Source organism: Motacilla alba, unplaced genomic scaffold, assembly GCF_015832195.1.
Source record: "Motacilla alba alba isolate MOTALB_02 unplaced genomic scaffold, Motacilla_alba_V1.0_pri HiC_scaffold_34, whole genome shotgun sequence".
In the NCBI taxonomy this organism is placed as follows: Eukaryota; Metazoa; Chordata; class Aves; order Passeriformes; family Motacillidae; genus Motacilla; species Motacilla alba.
In genome coordinates this window covers 1,629,017-1,649,024 of record NW_024037436.1, presented here as the reverse complement: position 1 = coordinate 1,649,024, position 20,008 = coordinate 1,629,017, and the positions used below count along the sequence as shown (strand labels likewise).

The 20,008-nt window shown below is 55.7% G+C and overlaps 2 protein-coding genes across 2 annotated transcripts; one reads left to right on the top strand and one right to left on the bottom strand.

Annotated features, from left to right (window-relative positions):
• Positions 1-2,855: 2,855 nt before the first annotated feature.
• On the bottom strand, positions 2,856-11,536 carry RPS18 (ribosomal protein S18). The gene is made up of 6 exons (XM_038126446.1): positions 11,305-11,536; positions 9,154-9,252; positions 7,563-7,649; positions 4,959-5,060; positions 3,132-3,223; positions 2,856-3,007 (listed from the first exon to the last, which is right to left on the bottom strand). Exons 1-6 carry the CDS (start codon positions 11,305-11,307, stop codon positions 2,932-2,934), a joined length of 459 nt encoding a protein of 152 aa, XP_037982374.1. The 5' UTR covers positions 11,308-11,536; the 3' UTR covers positions 2,856-2,931.
• Positions 11,371-18,874, top strand: VPS52 (VPS52 subunit of GARP complex). The gene is made up of 6 exons (XM_038126309.1): positions 11,371-11,403; positions 11,562-11,643; positions 13,637-13,689; positions 15,224-15,299; positions 16,587-16,654; positions 18,695-18,874. Exons 1-6 carry the CDS (start codon positions 11,386-11,388, stop codon positions 18,872-18,874), a joined length of 477 nt encoding a protein of 158 aa, XP_037982237.1. The 5' UTR covers positions 11,371-11,385.
• Positions 18,875-20,008: the final 1,134 nt, after the last annotated feature.

Here is a 20,008-nt window from a genome sequence, read left to right as displayed (position 1 = left end):
TTTCATTCATGGAATTTTGTGTCTGGCCCCAAAACCCACAAAATTCCCCCAATCTTCCCATATTTTTCCTGGTTTTCCCTTTTTTCCTCTCATTTTTCCCTTGTTTTTCCCTCTTTTCCCCCCCAGTTTTTCCCTTCCCCCCCCTCATTTTTCCCCTCATATTTTCCTGAATTTTCCCTCTTTTTCCCCCTGTTTTTCTCCTTTCCCCCCTCATTTCCCCTTTTTTTTCCCCAGTTTTTCCTTAATTTTCCTGTTTTTTGGGGTTTCTTTTGTTTTGTTTTGTTTTCCCAGTTTCCCCCTCATTTTCCCCCACTTTTCTTCAAATTTTTCCCCAGGTTTTCTCTCATTTTTCCCAGTTTTTTCCATATTTCCCCCCCACTTTTTCCATTTCCCCCCTCATTTCCCCTCATTTTTCCCAGTTTTTCCTTAATTTTTTCCCATTTTCCCCTCTTTTTTCCCCATTTCCCCCCTCTTTTTTCTCCATTTTCCCCTCCTTTTCCCCCCATTTTTTCCTGTTTTCCCCCTCATTTTTGCCCCCTTTCCCCCAATTTTTCCCTTCTTTTCCCCCTGGTTTTCCAATCTTTTTTCCCTCTTTTTCCTCATTTTTTCCCCACTTTTCCCCTAATTTTCCCCCAGTTTTTCCTTAATTTTTTCCCCCATTTCCCCCTCATTTTCTCCATTTTCCCTCCCTTTTCTCCCCTTTTTTCCCCTCATTTTTGCCCCCTTTCCCCCAATGTTTTTCCTTCTTTTCCTCCTGGTTTTCCAATCTTTTTCCCACTTTTTCCCTAATTTTCCCCCAGTTTTTCTTTAATTTTTCCCCAGTTTTTCCTTAATTTTTCCCCATTTCCCCCCCTCATTTTTTCCTGATTTCTCCCTCATTTTCTCCATTTTCCCTCCTTTCCCCCCATTTTTTCCTGTTTTCCCCCTCCTTTTTTCCCCCTTTCCCCCCAATTTTTTTCTTCTTTTCTCCCTGGTTTTCCATTCTTTTTTTCCCACTTTTCCCCTCATTTTTTTCCCCATTTTCCCCTCATTTTCTCCATTTCCCCCCCATTTTCCCCCTCATTTTTGCCCCCTTTCCCCCCAATTTTCCCTTCTTTTTCCCCCTGGTTTTCCAATCTTTTTTCCCACATTTTCCCTAATTTTTTCCCAGTTTTTCTTTATTTTATTCCCAGTTTTTCCTTAATTTTTCCCCCTCATTTTCTCCATCTTCCCTCCTTTTCCCCCCCATTTTTCCCTCCTTTTCCCCCTCATTTTTGCCCCCTTTTTCCCCAATTTTTTCCTTCTTTTCCCCCTGGTTTTCCCATTCTTTTTCCCCACTTTTTCCTTCATTTTTTCCCCATTTTCCTCTCATTTTTTCTTATTTTCCCTCATTTTTTGTCCTTTCCCCCTCATTTTTCCCCATTTCCCCCATTAAACCTCCTCTCATTCTCTCCAAAAATCTCCATTTTTATTCCCAGAACCCCCAGAATTCCAGGAATTCCCCAAAATCCCCTTTTCCCCTCAATTTCCCCCCATTTTTCCCACTCATTTTCTCCATTTTCCCACTTTTTTCCCTCCTTTTCCCCCTCATTTTTGCCCCCTTTCCCCCCAGTTTTTTCCTTCTTTTCCCCCTGGTTTTCCAATCTTTTTTCCCACTTTTTCCTTATATTTTTTCCCATTTTCCCCTCATTTTTTCCCAGTTTCCTCCTCATTTTTTTCCCCTTTCCCCCTCATTTTCCCCCCATTTTTTCCCACTCATTTTCTCCAGTTTCCCTCTTTTCCCCCCCCCTTTCCCCCATTTTTTCCCTTCTTTTCCCCCTGGTTTTCCATTCTTTTTTCCCAATTTTCCCCTCATTTTTTCCCTGTTTCCCCCTCATTTCCCCCATTTTTTCCCCACTTTTCCCCCTCATTTTTTCCTGGTTTCCCCCTCATTTTCTCCCTCTCTTTTTCCTTCATTTTCCCCAATTTTTTCTCTCTTTTTCCCCTGGTTTTCCTCTCTTTTTCCCTCCCATTTTTTTCCCATTTTCCCCCTCATTTTTCCACGTACTTTCCCCCCTTTTTTCCCCAGTTTCCCCTCATTTTTCCCATTTTCCTCCTCGTGTTTTCCCCATTTCCCTTCATTTTTTCCCATTTTCTTCATTTTTTCCCATTTCCCCTCATTTTTTCCCATTTTCCCCCTCATTTTCCCCCCTCATTCCCCATTTCCCCCAAAAATCCTCCACTCATTCTCTCCAAAAATCTCCATTTTTATTCCCAGAAACCCCAGAATTCCAGGAATCCCCCAAAATCCCCTTTTCCCCTCATTTTTTCCCTGTTTCCCCCACATTTTTCCCCATTTCCCCCTCATTTTTCCCTCCTTTTCCCCTCATTTTCCCCCTTTTCCCCCATTAAACCTCCTCTCATTCTCTCCAAAAATCTCCATTTTTATTCCCAGAACCCCCGGAATTCCAGGAATCCCCCAAATTCCCACATTTTTTCCTGATTTCTGCCTCTTTTTTCTCCAGTTTCCCCTCTTTTTTCCCTGTTTTTCCCCCTCTTTCCCCCCTCATTTTCCATTCTTTTTTTCCCAGTTTTTCCTTAATTTTTCCCCAGTTTTTCCTTAATTTTTTCCCATTTCCCCCCCTTATTTTTCCCACATTTTCCCACTTTCCCCTCATTTCCCCCCCTCATTCCCCATTTCCCCCCAAAAACCTCCACTCATTCTCTCCAAAAATCTCCATTTTTATTCCCAGACCCCCCAGAATTCCAGGAATTCCCCAAAATCCCCTTTTCCCCTCATTTTTTCCCTGTTTCCCCCACATTTTTCCCATTTTCCTCCTCATTTTTCCCCATTTTCCCCTCATTTTTCCCCATTTCCCCCAAAAAACCTCCACTCATTCTCTCCAAAAACCTCCATTTTTATTCCCAAAACCCCCAGAATTCCAGGAATTCCGGGAATTCCCAGAAATCCCCTCATTTTTTCTTGGAGACGCCGACGGTGCGGCCGCGCCGCCCGGTGGTCTTGGTGTGCTGCCCGCGCACCCTCAGCCTGCAGGGAAAGGGAAAAACGGCAAAAACTCAGCTTTTACCCCAAAACCCCGGGATTTTGGGGCATTTTGGGGCGTTTTGGGGGATTTTGGGGTTTTGGGGTTTCCCGAACGCGGGTGTTTTACCCCCAGAAGTGGCGCAGGCCGCGGTGCGCGCGGATCTTCTTGAGGCGCTCCAGGTCCTCGCGCAGTTTGTTGTCCAGCCCGTTGGCCAGGACCTGCCCGGAAACGGGGGAAAAACGGGGGGAAACGGGAAAAACGGGGAAAATGGGGGAAAAATGGGGAAAAATGGGGGGAAAAATGGGGAAAACGGGGGGAAAATAGGGGAAAAACGGGGGGAAATGGGAAAAAATATTAGGGAAAATGGGGAAAAACGGGGGAAAAATGGGGGAAACGGGGGGAAATGGGGGGAAATATTAGGAAAAAAGGGGGAAATGGGGGAAATGGGGAGGAAATGGAGAAAAATGGAGAAAAATGGGGGAAAATGGGGAAAAATGTGGAAAAATGGGGGAAAATGGGGAAAAATATTAGGGAAAAATGGGGAAGAATGGGGGGAAATGGGGATAAACGGGGGAAATGGGGGAAAAATGGGGAAAAACGGGGGGAAATGGGAAAAACGGGAAAAAATGGGGGAAAATGGGGGAAAAAGGGGGGGAGATTGGGGAAAAATGGGGAGAAAACGGGGAAAAATGGGGGAAAAATGGGGGAAATGGGAAAAATATTAGGGAAAATGGGGAAAAATAGGGGGAGAATGGGGAAAAAAGGGGGCGGAATGGGGAAAGAAGGGGGGGAAATTGGGGGAAAAATTGGGGGAATGGGGAAAAATGGGGGAAAATGGGGGAAAATTGGGGAGAAATGAGGGAAATGGGGAAAAATGGGGGGAAAACAGGAAAAAGGGGGGGAAAATGGGGGAAATGGGGAAAAATGGGGGAAATTGGGAAAAACGGGGGAAATTAGGAAAAATGGGGGGAAAAATGGGGAAAATTGGGGGAAATGGGGGAAAAATGGGGGGAAAATGGGGAAAAAGGGGAACAAAAGGGGGAAAACGGGGGTGAAATGGGGAAAATTGGGGAAAAATGGGAAAAATATTAGGGGTAACGGGGAAAAATGGGGGAAATGGGGAAAATTGGGAAAAAAAAGGGGAAAATGGGGGGAAACGGGGGAAATTGGGAGGAAATTGAGAAAAATGGAGAAAAATGGGGGAAAATGGGGAAAAATAGGGGGAAATGGGGGAAATGGGGGAAAACGGGGAAAAATGGGGGAAATGGGGAAAAACGGGGGGGAAAATTGGCGAAAAATATTAGGGAAAATGGGGGAAAATGGGGGAAAATTGGGGGAGAATGGGGAAAAATGGGAGAAATCGGGAAAAACGGGGGAAATGGGGGGAAAATGCGGGAAATTGGGAAAAAAGGGGGGGAAATGCGGGAAATTGGGAAAAACGGGGGAAAATTAATGAGGGAAATGGGGGAAAATGGGGAAAAAAGGGGGAAAAATGGGGAGAAATGGGAGGAAATTGGGAAAAATGGAGGGAAATGGGAAAAATATTAGGGGTAATGACGAAAAACGGGGGGAAATTGGGAAAAAACGGGGGGAAATTGGGAAAATTGGGAAAAATGGGGGGAAGGGGGGGAAAATGGGGAAAAATATTAGGAAAAATGGGGAAGAAATGGGGAAAATTGGGGAGAAAATGGGGGAGATGGGGGAAAATGGGGGGGAAATGAGGGAAATGGAGAAAAATGGGGGAAAACGGGGGGGAAATGGGGAAAAATGGGGGAAAATTAATGAGGGAAATGGGGGAAAATGAGGAAAAATGAGGAAAAATGAGGGGGAAATTGGGAAAAACCAGGGAAAAATAGGGGAAAATCAGGGAAAAAGGGGTTGTGGGCGGCTGGGGCCAGCTGTGGCAGGTGAGGGGACACTTGGGGACACTTGGGGACACAGCTGGGGTCGCACCTGGGAGTATTTGCCATCCTTGACGTCCTTCTGCCTGTTGAGGAACCAGTCCGGGATCTTGTACTGCCGCGGGTTCTGCATGATGGTGATCACCCTCTCCACCTGGGGACAAGGGGACACCACGGTCACAGCCGCCCCAAAGTGTCCCCAACCCCTCGGGGACACCGGGACACGCCCGGCCCCTAAGTGTCCCCAACCTCATGGGGACAGGAAACCCAAAATCGGGGCAAAAACCCCAAAAACTGCGCCTGAACTGCAGCAAAAATAGCTGAAATAGCACAAAAAATGCCCCAAAATCTCCCCAAACCACCCCAAAATTGTTCTGGAATTGTCCCCAGGGTGTCCCCAAAGTGTCCCCAACCCCTCGGGGACACCGGGACACGCCTGGACCCCAAGTGTCCCCAACCTCATGGGGACAAGAAACCCAAAATTGGGGCAAAAACCCCAAAAACTGCACCTGAACTGCAGCAAAAATGGCACAAAAATGCCCCAAAAACTCCCTAAAAATCCCCAAAATCGTTGTGGAATTGTCCCCAGGGTGTCCCCAAGGTGTCCCCAACCCCTCGGGGACAAGAAACCCCAAAATTGGGGCAAAAACCCAAAAACTGCGCCTGAACTGCAGCAAAAATGGCTGAAATAGCACAAAAATGCCCCAAAAACTCCCTAAAAATCCCCAAAAACCAACCCAAAATGCCCTAAAAGTGTCCCCAAGGCCACCAAAGATGTCCCCAAAGTGTCCCCAATGCCAGGGGGACAAAAAACCCCAAAATTGGAGCAAAAACCCCAAAAACTGCACCTGAACTGCAGCAAAAATAGCTGAAATAGCACAAAAAATGCCCCAAAATCCCCCCAAACCACCCCAAAATTGTTCTGGAATTGTCCCCAAGGTGTCCCCAAGGTGTCCCCAGGTGCCACCTCATCCTCAGTGAGCTCCTGACGTGCCTGGTCAGGTCGGTGTCAGCCCCAAACCCCCTGGAATTGTCCCCAAACCATCCCAAACCCCCTAGAATTGTCCCCAAACTGCCCCAAACCCACCCCAAACCCCCTGGAATTGTCCCCAAAGTGTCCCCAAGATGTCCCCAGGTGCCACCTGAGCTCCTGCCGCGCTTGGTCAGGTCGGTGTCAGCCCCAAATCGCCCTGGAATTGTCCCCAAACCATCCCCAAACCCCTTGGAATTGTCCCCAAACTGCCCCAAAACCCCCTCAGACCACCCCAAACCCCCCACAATTGTCCCCAAGGTGTCCCCAAGATGTCCCCAGGTGCCACCTCATCCTCAGTGAGCTCCTGACGTGCCTGGTCAGGTCGGTGTCAGCCCCAAACCCCCCAGAATTGTCCCCAAACTGCCCCAAACCCACCCCCAACCCCCCTGGAATTGTCCCCAAACCCCCTGGAATTGTCCCCAAGGTGTCCCCAAGGTGTCCCCAGGTGCCACCTCATCCTCAGTGAGCTCCTGACGTGCCTGGTCAGGTCGGTGTCAGCCCCAAACCCCCTGGAATTGTCCCCAAACTGCCTCAAACCCACCCCCAACCCCCCTAGGATTGTCCCCAAACCCCCTGGAATTGTCCCCAAGGTGTCCCCAAGGTGTCCCCAGGTGCCACCTCGTCCTCGGTGAGCTCCTGATGCGCTTGGTCAGGTCGATGTTGGCTCCAAACCCCCTGGGATTGTCCCCAAACTGTCCCCAAACCCCCCCAAAATCCCCTCAGACCACCCCAAACCACCCAAAATTGTCCCCAAGGTGTCCCCAGGATGTCCCCAAGATGCCCCCAGGTGTCCCCAAGGTGTCCCCAGGTGCCACCTCGTCCTCGGTGAGCTCCTGACGCGCTTGGTCAGGTGGGTGTCAGCCCCAAACCCCCTGGGATTGTCCCCAAACTGCCCCAAACCCACCCCCAACCCCCCTGGGATTGTCCCCAAACCCCCTGGAATTGTCCCCAAGGTGTCCCCAGGTGCCACCTCGTCCTCGGTGAGCTCCCCGGCGCGCTTGGTCAGGTCGGCGTCACCCCAAACCCCCTGGGATTGTCCCCAAACTGCCCCAAACCCACCCCCAACCCCCCTGGGATTGTCCCCAAACCCCCTGGAATTGTCCCCAAGGTGTCCCCAAGGTGTCCCCAGGTGCCACCTCGTCCTCGGTGAGCTCCTGGTGTGCTTGGTCAGGTCGGCGTCACCCCAAACCCCCTGGGATTGTCCCCAAACTGCCCCAAACCCACCCCCAACCCCCCTGGGATTGTCCCCAAACCCCCCGGAATTGTCCCCAAGGTGTCCCCAGGTGCCACCTCGTCCTCGGTGAGCTCCTGGTGTGCCTGGTCAGGTCGGTGTCAGCCCCAAACCCCCTGGGATTGTCCCCAAACTGCCCCAAACCCACCCCCAACCCCCCTGGGATTGTCCCCAAACCCCCTGGAATTGTCCCCAAGGTGTCCCCAGGTGCCACCTCGTCCTCGGTGAGCTCCCCGGCGCGCTTGGTCAGGTCGGTGTCAGCCCCAAACCCCCTGGGATTGTCCCCAAACTGCCCCAAACCCACCCCCAACCCCCCTGGGATTGTCCCCAAACCCCCTGGAATTGTCCCCAAGGTGTCCCCAAGGTGTCCCCAAGGTGTCCCCAGGTGCCACCTCGTCCTCGGTGAGCTCCCCGGCGCGCTTGGTCAGGTCGATGTCGGCCTTGCGCAGCACCACGTGCGCGTAGCGCCGCCCCACGCCCTGCGGGGACAGCGCGGTGACAACGGGGTCACAGCTTGGTGACAACGCGGTGGCAGCTCCCCGAGGCCACCACGGCGTCCCCAGACCCTTTGAAGCGCTCCCAAAACACCTCAAAGTGTCCCCAAACCCCCTCAGACTGTCCCCAAAGTGCCCCGATCCCCTCCAGGTGTCCCCAACCCCCCCGGCGGTGTCCCCGAGGTGTCCCCAAGGTCCCCTCACTGTCCCCAGCCTCCCTGGAAATGTCCTTGCAGTGTCCCCACCCCCCCAGCAGTGTCCCCAAGTGTCCCTGCCATGTCCCCACCCCGCCCCAGCAGTGTCCCTGCAGTGTCCCTGTTGCCCTGGAGATGTCCCCACCCCCAGCAGTGTCCCTGTGGTGTCCCGGCAGTGTCCCCATCCCCCCTGGCAGTGTCCCCACAGTGTCCCCACCCATCCTGGCAGTGTCCCCAAGGCACCCTCACCCCCCAGGCAGTGTCCCCACCCCCCTGGCACTGTCCCTGCAGTGTCCCCACCCCCTGGCAGTGTCCCTGCAGTGTCCCCACCCCCAACAGTGTCCCAGCAGTGTCCCCACCCCCCTGGCAGTGTCCCCACCCCCAGCAGTGTCCCTGGGTGTCCCTGGCAGTGTCCCCACCCCCAGCAGTGTCCCCTGGTGTCCCCGGCAGTGTCCCTGGTGTCCCTGGCACTGTCCCCACCCCCAGCAGTGTCCCCAGCAGTGTCCCTGTGGTGTCCCTGGCAGTGTCCCCACCCCCAACACTGTCCCTGGGTGTCCCCAGCAGTGTCCCCTGGTGTCCCCGGCAGTGTCCCCAGCAGTGTCCCCACCCCCAGCAGTGTCCCCACTCCCCTGGCAGTGTCCCCACCCCCAGCAGTGTCCCTGGGTGTCCCTGGCAGTGTCCCCACCCCCAGCAGTGTCCCCTGGTGTCCCCGGCAGTGTCCCTGGTGTCCCTGGCACTGTCCCCACCCCCAGCAGTGTCCCCGGCAGTGTCCCCAGCCCCAGCAGTGTCCCCACCCCCAGCAGTGTCCCCTGGTGTCCCCGGCAGTGTCCCTGGTGTCCCTGGCACTGTCCCCACCCCCGGCAGTGTCCCCAGGTGTCCCCTGGCGGTGTCCCCAGCAGTGTCCCCACCCCCAGCAGTGTCCCCGTGGTGTCCCCACCCCCAGCAGTGTCCCTGCAGTGTCCCCACCCCCCTGGCAGTGTCCCCAGGTGTCCCCTGGCGGTGTCCCTGGCAGTGTCCCTGCAGTGTCCCCACCCCCAGCAGTGTCCCCTTTCCCCCAGCAGTGTCCCTGCAGTGTCCCCATCCCCTGGCAGTGTCCCTGGCAGTGTCCCCACCCCCAGCAGTGTCCCCTGATGTCCCCGGCAGTGTCCCCACCCCCAGCAGTGTCCCTGCAGTGTCCCCATCCCCTGGCAGTGTCCCCACCCCCAGCAGTGTCCCCACCCCCGGCAGTGTCCCCAGCCCCAGCAGTGTCCCCAGGTGTCCCCAGGTGTCCCCTGTCGGTGTCCCCGCGGTGTCACCTTGATGGCGGTGATGGCGAAGGCGATCTTGCGGCGCCCGTCGATGTTGGTGTTCAGCACGCGCAGGATGTGCTGGAACTTCTCGGGGATCACCAGCGACTGCGGGGACACAGGGGACACTGAGGGGACACTGGGGACATTGGGAACTTCTCGGGGATCACCACCGACTGCGGGGACACAGGGGACACTGAGGGGACACTGGGGACAGCTGGGACTTCTCGGGCATCACCAGGGACTGTGGGGACACAGGGGACAGTGAGGGGACACTGGGGACAGCTGGAACTTCTCGGGCATCACCAGGGACTGTGGGGACACAGGGGACAGTGAGGGGACACTGGGGACACCGACAGGACACTGGGGACAGCTGGGACTTCTCGGGGATCACCAGGGACTGAGGGGACACAGGGACAGTGAGGGGACACTGGGGACAGTGAGGGGACGCTGGGGACACTGACAGGACATTGGGGACACTGACAGGACACTGGGGACACTGGGGACAGCTGGGACTTCTTGGGGATCACCAGCGACTGAGGGGACATTGGGGACAGTGAGGGGACACTGACAGGACACTGGGGACACTGGGGACAGCTGGAACTTCTCGGGGATCACCAGCGACTGCGGGGACACAGGGGACATTGGGGACACTGGGGACAGTGAGGGGACATTGGGGACACTGGGGACAGCTGGGACTTCTCGGGGATCACCAGGGACTGCGGGGACAGTGAGGGGACATTGGGGACACTGACAGGACACTGGGGACATTGGGGACAGCTGGGACTTCTCGGGGATCACCAGGGACTGTGGGGACACAGGGGACAGTGAGGGGACACTGGGGACACCGACAGGACACTGGGGACAGCTGGGACTTCTCGGGGATCACCAGGGACTGAGGGGACACAGGGACAGTGAGGGGACACTGGGGACAGTGAGGGGACGCTGGGGACACTGACAGGACATTGGGGACACAGGGGACATTGGGGACACTGACAGGACACTGGGGACACTGGGGACAGCTGGGACTTCTTGGGGATCACCAGCGACTGAGGGGACATTGGGGACAGTGAGGGGACACTGACAGGACACTGGGGACAGCTGGAACTTCTCGGGGATCACCAGCGACTGCGGGGACACAGGGGACATTGGGGACACTGGGGACAGTGAGGGGACATTGGGGACACTGGGGACAGCTGGGACTTCTCGGGGATCACCAGGGACTGCGGGGACACAGGGGACATTGGGGACACTGGGGACAGCTGGGACTTCTTGGGGATCACCAGCGACTGAGGGGACAGTGAGGGGACACTGGGGACACTGACAGGACACTGGGGACAGCTGGAACTTCTCGGGGATCACCAGGGACTGTGGGGACACAGGGGACAGTGAGGGGACACTGAGGGGACATTGGGGACACTGACAGGACACGGGGGACAGCTGGGACTTCTCGGAGATCACCAGCGACTGAGGGGACAGCGAGGGGACATCGGGGACAGCAGGAACTGAGGGGATGTTGGCGAATGAGGGGACATTGGGGATCACCAGGGACAGCACGGGGACATCAGTGGGGACATTCGGGATCACCAGCGACTGCAGGGACAGCGGGACATCACCGGGGACATTGGGGACAGCACGGGGACAGTGGGGACATTGCGGGGACTGAGGGGACACTGGGGACATCAGGGACTGAGGGGACATTGGGGACACCTGGGGACATCGGCGCTCCGGGATACTTTAAGGGGAGGAGGGGCAGAAAAATCTGCAGGGGGATTTGGAACGCTTGTAGGAGGGTTGGCGACACCCTGGGGACAGTTTTGGGGGGTTGGGGACAGCAGGAAGGGATTAAGGGCACCTTGGGGACAGTTTTAGGGTGGTTTGTGACAATTCTGTGCAAGCTTGGGGAATTTTCGGGAAACTTTGGGGACATTTTGGGGCGGCTCCGGGCCGAGCCCGCCGTGAGGGGAGCGAAGGCCGCCATGACACCTGAGGCGGTGGGTGTCGGGACATTCGCGCCCCTCCCGCCGCCATCACCGCGCGCCGCCGCCCCCTTCCCGCCCCGCCGCCTCCCTCGGTGCCGCCGCCACCGCCCCGCGCCCTTCCCGCCGCCCGCCGCCCTCCCGGCGCGCCGATGGCGGCGGATCCCGCCCGGGAGCTCACCATGGCTGCGGCTCCGCGGGGCTCTGCCGGGGGGAAGAAGGAGGCGGAAGTGACGTCACGCGCACGCCGTGCGTCAGCAAGATGGCGGCGCAGGCGGAGGTGGCGCCGGCGGCGGGAGCGGTTTGGGGGATCCCGGGGAGGTTTTTGGGGTTTCTTTGGGGTTGTTTCGGGGTTTTTTTTGGGGTTTTCCTGGGGATCCGGGAGGGTTCCGGGAGCGCGGAGCGGGCGCGGCGCTCACCGAGGCCCTGGTGCCGCAGGTGGCGGCGATGGAGGCGCCGCTGGAGGCGGAGCTGGAGGCGGAGCTGGACCTGGAGGGGGCGGAGCTGGACGAGGTGGATGGTGAGAGGGGCGGGGCACTGAAAGGGGCGGAATAATTAACGCTTAATGAGGGGGCGGGGCCGGACAGGTGGCTGGCAAAGAGGGTGGGGCCTGCAGGCAAAAGTGGGCGTGGTCAGATGCGTGGGGCGTGGCCCAGATGTCCGGGAGGCTGTAGAAGGGCGTGGCTTTTACCTTACATGGGAGGTGTGGCCTGTTGGGGGCGTGGTCATGACCTTATGTGGGAGCGTGTAGCATGCTGGGGGTGTGGCCATGAGCTAATTTGCATATGGTATGCTAGGGGCGTGACCATGACCTTATTTGGGTGTGTGCAGCCCACTAAGGGCACGGCCATTGACCTAATTTGCATATAGCACGCTAGGGGCGTGACCATGACCTTATTTGGGTGTGTGTAACCTGCTGGGGGCGTGGCCATGTCCTTATTGGGGTGCGTGCAACCTTCTGGGGGCGTGGTCATTGACCTAATTTTAATATAGCATGCTAGGGGCGTGACCATTGCCTTATTTGGGTGTGTGTGACACTCTGGGGCGTGGCCATTGATCTAATTTGCATACAGCATGCCATGGGCGTGACGATGACCTTATTTGGGTGTGTGTAACCTGCTGAGGGCGTGGCCACAGCCTTATCTGGGTGTGTGTGACACTCTGAGGGCGTGACCATTGATCTAATTTGCATACAACATGCTATGGGCGTGACCATGACCTTATTTGGGTGCGGGTAGCCAGCTGAGGGGCGTGGCCATGACCTTATTTGGGTGTGTGCACCCTGCTGGGGGGGCGTGGCCATGACCTTATTTGGGTGTGTGCACCCTGCTGGGGGGGGGGGCATGGCCATGACCTTATTTGGGTGTGTGCACCCTGCTGGGGGCGTGGCCATGACCTTATTTGGGTATGTGCACCCTGCAGGGGGCGTGGCCATGACCTTATTTGGGTGTGTGCATCCTGCTGGGGGCGTGGCCATGACCTTATTTGGGTGTGTGCAACCTGCTGGGGGCGTGGCCATGACCTTATTTGGGTGTGTGCACCCTGCTGGGGGGCGTGGCCATGACCTTATTTGGGTGTGTGCACCCTGCTGGGGGGCGTGGCCCTGACCTTATTTGGGTGTGTGCACCCTGCTGGGGGGGCGTGGCCATGACCTTATTTGGGTGTGTGCACCCTGCTGGGGGGCGTGGCCATGACCTTATTTGGGTTTGTGCACCCTGCTGGGGGCGTGGCCATGACCTTATTTGGGTGTGTGCACCCTGCTGGGGGGCGTGGCCATGACCTTATTTGGGTGTGTGCACCCTGCTGGGGGCGTGGCCATGACCTTATTTGGGTGTGTGCACCCTGCAGGGGGCGTGGCCATGACCTTATTTGGGTGTGTGCATCCTGCTGGGGGCGTGGCCATGACCTTATTTGGGTGTGTGCACCCTGCTGGGGGGCGTGGCCATGACCTTATTTGGGTGTGTGCACCCTGCTGGGGGGCGTGGCCCTGACCTTATTTGGGTGTGTGCACCCTGCTGGGGGCGTGGCCATGACCTTATTTGGGTGTGTGCACCCTGCTGGGGGGCGTGGCCATGACCTTATTTGGGTGTGTGCACCCTGCTGGGGGCGTGGCCATGACCTTATTTGGGTGTGTGCACCCTGCTGGGGGGCGTGGCCATGACCTTATTTGGGCGTGTCCATCACGCTGGGGGGCGTGGCCATGACCTTATTTGGGCGTGTCCATCCCGCTGGGGACGCTTTGCCGCCAACAGAGGGGGCGTGGCCTGTGGGAGGGGGCGTGGCCGGGCTGGCCTGAACCATTTGCCCAGCGGGGGGGGACAATCCCCAATTCCCGCCCTTTTCCCCATTTTTTTCCCGTTTTTTCCCATTTTTCCAATTTTTCCCATTTTTGTCCCAATTTTCCCCATTTTTGTCGCAATTTCCCCCGTTTTTGTCCCGTTTTTGTCCCAATTTCCCCCGTTTTTGTCCCGGTTTTGCCCCAATTTTCCCCGTTTCCCCCCCGTTTCTCCCAGTGCACATCCAGGAGAACCTGGAGGACGCGCTGGTGCAGGAGGCGCTGCAGACCGTGAGTGGCTCCTCCCCAAATGTCCCCAAGTGTCCCCAAATGTCCCCAAAGTGTCCCCAAAATGGCCCCAAATGGCACCAAAGTGTCCCCAAAGTGTCCCCAGGTGGCATCAAATGTCCCCAAATGTCCCCAAAATGGCCCCAAAATGGCCCCAAATGTCACCAAATGGCACCAAAGTGTCCCCAAATGTCACCAAATGTCACCAAATGGCACCAAAGTGTCCCCAAAGTGTCCCTAGGTGGCATCCAATGTCCCCAAATGTCCCCAAAATGGCCCCAAAATGGCCCCAAATGTCACCAAAATGGCCCCAAATGTCCCCAAATGTCACCAAATGTCACCAAAGTGTCCCCAAAATGGCCCCAAATGTCACCAAAGTGTCCCCAAAGTGTCCCCAGGTGGCATCAAATGTCCCCAGATGTCCCCAAAATGGCCCCAAATGTCCCCAAATGGCACCAAATGGCACCAAAGTGTCCCCAAAGTGTCCCTAGGTGGCATCCAATGTCCCCAAATGTCCCCAAAATGGCCCCAAATGTCCCCAAATGTCACCAAAGTGTCCCCAAAGTGTCCCCAAATGTCCCCAAATGGCACCAAAGTGTCCCCAAAATGGCCCCAAATGGCACCAAATGTACACAGGGGTCCCCAAAAATGGCCCCAGGTGGCCCCAGGTGGCACCAAATGCCCCCAAAATGGCCCCAAAATGTCCCCAATGTGTCCCCAGGTGTCCCCAGAGTGTCCCCAGGTGTCCCCAGGTGTCCCCAAGGTGTCCCCAATGTCCCCAAGCTGTCCCCAAGGTGTCCCCAAGCTGTCCCCAGTGTCCCCAAGCTGTCCCCAAGCTGTCCCCAAGGTGTCCCCAGTGTGTCCCCAAGGTGTCCCCGAGTGTCCCCAAGTGTCCCCAAGTGTCCCCAGGTGGCCCTAGGTGGCACTAAATGTCCCCAAAATGGTCCCAAGGTGTCCCCAAGGTGTCCCCAAGGTGTCCCCAGGTGTCCCCAAGGTGTCCCCAGCTGTCCCCAGTGTGTCCCCAGTGTGTCCCCAAGGTGTCCCCGAGTGTCCCCAAGTGTCCCCAAGTGTCCCCAGGTGGCCCTAGGTGGCACTAAATGTCCCCAAAATGGTCCCAAGGTGTCCCCAAGGTGTCCTCAAGGTGTCCCCAGGTGTCCCCAAGGTGTCCCCAAGGTGTCCCCAGGTGTCCCCAAGGTGTCCCCAAGGTGTCCCCAATGTCCCCAAGGTGTCCCCAAGGTGTCCCCAGGTGTCCCCAGGTGTCCCCAGGTGTCCCCAAGGTGTCCCCGGTGTCCCTAAATCTCCCTAGTGTGTCCCTGAGTGTCCCCAGTGTGTCCCCAAGAGTCCCCAAGGTGTCCCCAAAGTGTCCCCAAATGTCCCCAGGTGTCCCCCAAGGTGTCCCCAGTGTCCCCAAGGTGTCCCCAGGTGTCCCCCAAGGTGTCCCCAGTATCCCCAAGGTGTCCCCAAGGTGTCCCCAGGTGTCCCCAAGGTGTCCCCAAGGTGTCCCCAGTGTCCCCAAGTGTCCCCGGTGCCGTTGCAGGGCGTGGACCTGCGGCAGTACTCGCGGCAGGTGGAGCTGGAGCTGCAGGAGGTGGAGAGAGCCTCCATCCAGGACTGTATCCGCAGCGTCCCCTGTGTCCCCAAGTGTCCCCAAGGTGTCCCCAGGTGTCCCCAGGGTGTCCCAGTGTCCCCAAGGTGTCCCCAAGTGTCCCAAACCCCCCCAAAAATAGCCCAAAACTGCCCCAAAATCCCCCCAAACCAACCCAAATCCCCAAAAGCTGTCCCCCAAGTGTCCCCAGAATGTCCCCAAAGTGTCCCCGAGTGTCCCCAAGTGTCCCCAAGGTGTCCCCAAGTGTCCCCAAGGTGTCCCCGAGTGTCCCCAAGGTGTCCCTGATGTCCCCAAGTGTCCCAAACCCCCCAAAAATAGCCCAAAACTGCCCCAAAATCCCCCCAAAACCAACCCAAATCCCCCAAAAACTGTCCCCCAAGTGTCCCCAAGGTGTCCCCAAGTGTCCCCAAGGTGTCCCCAAGGTGTCCCTGATGTCCCCAAGTGTCCCAAACCCCCCCAAAATGCCCCAAAACCGCCTCAAAATCCCCCAAACCAACCCAAATCCCCCCAAAGTGTCCCCAAAGTGTCCCCAAATACCCAAAAATGTCCCCAAGGCGTCCCCGAGTGTCCCCAATGTCCCCAGGGTGTCCCCGAGTGTCCCAAACCCCCCCAAAATGCCCCAAAACTGCCCCAAAATCCCCCCAAAACCAACCCAAGTCCCCCAAAAACTGTCCCCAAAATGTCCCCAAGGTGTCCCCGAGTGTCCCCAATGTCCCCAAGGTGTCCCCAAGTGTCCCCAAGGTGTCCCCAAGTGTCCCCAAGGTGTCCCCAAGGTGTCCCTGATGTCCCCAAGTGTCCCAAACCCCCCAAAAATAGCCCAAAACTGCCCCAAAATCCCCCCAAAACCAACCCAAATCCCCCAAAAACTGTCCCCCAAGTGTCCCCAAGGTGTCCCCAAGGTGTCCCCAAGTGTCCCCAAGGTGTCCCCAAGGTGTCCCTGATGTCCCCAAGTGTCCCAAACCCCCCCAAAATGCCCCAAAACTGCCCCAAAATCCCCCCCAAACCAACCCAAATCCCCAAAAACTGTCCTGAAAGTGTCCCCAGAATGTCCCCAAAGTGTCCCCGAGTGTCCCCAAGGTGTCCCCAAGGTGTCCCTGATGTCCCCAAGTGTCCCAAACCCCCCCAAAATGCCCCAAAACCGCCTCAAAATCCCCCCCAAACCAACCCAAATCCCCAAAAGCTGTCCTGAAAGTGTCCCCAGAATGTCCCCAAAGTGTCCCCGAGTGTCCCCAGTGTGTCCCCAAGTGTCCCCAAGGTGTCCCCAAGGTGTCCCCAGTGTCCCTTGACCGCTCAGACATCCGCGAGAGCGAGAACATCGCGGAGCTGCACAACCAGATCAGCGCCTGCGACGCCATCCTCGAGGTGAGCCCGCCCCCGGTGTCCCCAGGTGTCCCCAGGTGTCCCCAGGTGTCACCGAGGTGTCCCCAAGTGTCCCCAATGTCCCCAAACCCCCATAAACACCCTCAGAACCCCCCAAAATCGCTCCTAAACCCCTAAAAAAGGCACTAAAATGGCCAAAAAAAGCCCCAAAACCAGGGGGAAAAACCCCCAAATGTCCCCAAACTGTCCCCAAGTGTCCCCAAGTGTCCCCAAACCCCCATAAACACCCCCAAAACTCCCCAAAATCGCTCCTAAATCCCCTAAAAATGCCGGAAAATGGCCAAAAAAAGCCCAAAAACCGCGGGGAAAAAGCCACAAATGTCCCCAAACTGTCCCCAGATTGTCCCCAAATTGTCCCCAAGTGTCCCCAATGTCCCCAAACCCCCATAAACACCCCCAGAACCCCCCAAAATCGCTCACAAAACCCCTAAAAAAGGCACTAAAATGGCCAGAAAAGCCCCAAAACCACGGGGAAAAACCCCCAAAGTGTCCCTAAATGTCCCCAAATTGTCCCCAAGTGTCCCCAAGTGTCCCCAAGTGTCCCGGATGTCCCCAAACTCACCAGAACCCCCCAACAATGCCCCAAAACGCCCCAAAATCGCTCATAAATCCCCTAAAATAAGCCCTAAAATGGCCAAAAAAAGCCCCAAAACCGCGGGGAAAAAACCCCAAAGTGTCCCCAAATGTCCCCAAGTGTCCCCAAGTGTCCCCAAGTGTCCCCAATGTCCCCAATGTCCCCAAGTGTCTCCAAATCCCTGTAAACACCCCCAGAACCCCTCAAACATTCTGCAAAATCCCCCAAAATCGCTCTAAAATGCCCAAAAAAAGCCCCAAAACTGCGGGGAAAAAGCCCCAAATTGTCCCCAGGTGTCCCCAGATTGTCCCCAAGTGTCCCCAATGTCTCCAAACCCATCAGAACCCCCCAAAAAAGCCACAAAATGCCCCAAAATCGCTCATAAATCCCCTAAAAGAAGCCCTAAAATGGCCGAAAAAAGCCCCAAAACCCCGGGGAAAAAACCCCAAAGTGTCCCCAAGTGTCCCCAAATTGTCCCCCAAGTGTCCCCAAGTGCCCCAGATGTCCCCAAACCCATCGAGAACCCCCCAAAAAGACACAAAAAAGCCAAAAATCGCTCCTAAATCCCCTAAAAAAGCCCTAAAATGGCCAAAAAAAAGCCCCAAAACTGCGGGGAAAAAACCCCAAATTGTCCCCAAAGTGTCCCCAAATGTCCCCAAGTGTCCCCAAGTGTCCCCAATGTCCCCAACTCCACCAGAACCCCCCCAAAAAAGCCACAAAATGCCCCAAAATCGCTCATAAATCCCCTAAAAGAAGCCCTAAAATGGCCGAAAAAAGCCCCAAAACCGCGGGGAAAAAACCCCAAAGTGTCCCCAAATGTCCCCAGATTGTCCCCAAGTGTCCCCAAGTGTCCTCAAATGTCCCCAACTCCACCAGATGTCCCCAACCCCACCAGAACCCCCCAAAAAGCCACAAAATGCCCCAAAATCGCTCATAAAACTCTTGAAAAATGCCCTAAAATGGCCAAAAAAGCCCCAAAACCGCGGGGAAAAAAACCCAAAGTGTCCCCAAATGTCCTCAAGTGTCCCCAAGTGTCCCCAAATTGTCCCCAAGTGTCCCCAATGTCTCCAAACCCATCAGAATCCCCCAAAAAAGCCACAAAATGCCCCAAAATCGCTTATAAATCCCCTAAAAGAAGCCCTAAAATGGCCGAAAAAAAAAGCCCCAAAACCGCGGGGAAAAAACCCCAAAGTGTCCCCAGATTGTCCCAAAGTGTCCCCAATGTCCCCAAATTGCCCCAAAGTGTTCCCAATGTCCCCAAACCCCCATAAACACCCCCAGAACCCCCCAACAATGCCCCAAAACGCCCCAAAATTGCTCATAAATCCCCTAAAAAATGCCCTAAAATGGCCAAAAAAAGCCCCAAAACCGCGGGGAAAAAGCCCCAAATTGTCCCCAAGTGTCCCCAAGTGTCCCCAAGTGTCCCCAATGTCCTGTTGCTGTCGCAGCGCATGGAGGAGATGCTGGGCTCGTTCCAGAGCTCGCTGAGCTCGCTGAGCTGGGAGATCCGGGCGCTGCAGGGCCAGGCCGGGGCCATGAACCTGCGGCTGCGCAACCGGCGCCAGGTGCGGGAGCGCCTCGGGGGGCTGCTCGACGAGCTCGTCGTGCCCCCCGACATGATCAGGTGAGGAAAAATTTAAAAAACGGGGAATTTGGGGAGAAAAATCCCGAAAAAAATGGGGTTTGTAGGCAAAAAAATGGGGTTTTTGGGAAAAAAAATGGGATTTTTAGACCAAAAAATGGGGTTTTTGGGACCAAAAATGGGGTTTTGGAGACATAAACCTGACGAGAATGGGGTTTTGGGGATGGAAAATGGGGTTTGGGGAGAGAATTCCCAGAAAAAACGGGATTTGGGGAGAGAAAATGGGATTTAGGGCCAAAAGAATGGGGTTTGGGGGCAGAAATTGGGATTTTTCCGGCGGCTGCGCAACCGGCGCCAGGTGCGGGAGCGCCTCGGGGGCTGCTGGACGAGCTCGTCGTGCCCCCCGACATGATCAGGTATGATTTGGGGAGAAATTGTGGGGTTTGGGGAAAAAAATCCCGAAGAAATGGGGTTTGTAGGCAAAAAAATGGGGGTTTTACGAAAAAAAATGGGGTTTTTAGACCAAAAAATGGGGTTTTAGGGACCAAAAATGGGATTTGAGGGAGCAAGAGGTGGGGTTTGGGGAGAGCAACCTGCAGGAAAATGGGGTTTGGGGAGAGAATTCCCAGAAAAAACGGGATTTGGGGCAAAAAATGGGGTTTTGGGGAGAAAATCCCCCAAAAATGGGGTTTCTAGGCAAAAAAAAGGCGTTTTTAGACAAAAAAATGGGATTTTTGCGATTAAAAATGGGATTTTAGGGAGCAAAAGGTGGGGTTTGGGGAGAGAAATCCCAGAAAAAATGGGATTTGGGGCAAAAAAATGGGGTTTGGGGGAGAAAATCCCCCAAAAATGGGGTTTCTAGGAAAAAAATGGGGTTTTTAGACCCAAAAACGGGGTTTTTAGACAAAAAAATGGGATTTTTGGGGTTAGAAATGGGGTTTTGGAGACATAAACCTGACAAGAATGGGGTTTTGGGGATGGGAAATGGGGTTTGGGGAGAGAATTCCCAGAAAAAACGGGATTTGGGGAGAGAAAATGGGATTTAGGGCCAAAAGAATGGGGTTTGGGGGCAGAAATTGGGATTTTTCCGGCGGCTGCGCAACCGGCGCCAGGTCCGGGAGCGCCTCGGGGGCTGCTCGACGAGCTCGTCGTGCCCCCCGACATGATCAGGTATGATTTT

Excerpts from the sequence above, each read along its gene's own strand:
- RPS18 (XM_038126446.1), bottom strand. Across the intron at positions 7,650-9,153 it reads TCGCCATCACCGCCATCAAG|GGCGTGGGGCGGCGCTACGC; the intron begins GTGACACCGCGG and ends CTGTCCCCGCAG. Across the intron at positions 3,008-3,131 it reads GGCCTGCGCCACTTCTGGGG|GCTGAGGGTGCGCGGGCAGC; the intron begins GTAAAACACCCG and ends CTTTCCCTGCAG.
- VPS52 (XM_038126309.1), top strand. Across the intron at positions 15,300-16,586 it reads GAGAGCCTCCATCCAGGACT|ACATCCGCGAGAGCGAGAAC; the intron begins GTATCCGCAGCG and ends TTGACCGCTCAG. Across the intron at positions 16,655-18,694 it reads CCTGCGACGCCATCCTCGAG|CGCATGGAGGAGATGCTGGG; the intron begins GTGAGCCCGCCC and ends TTGCTGTCGCAG.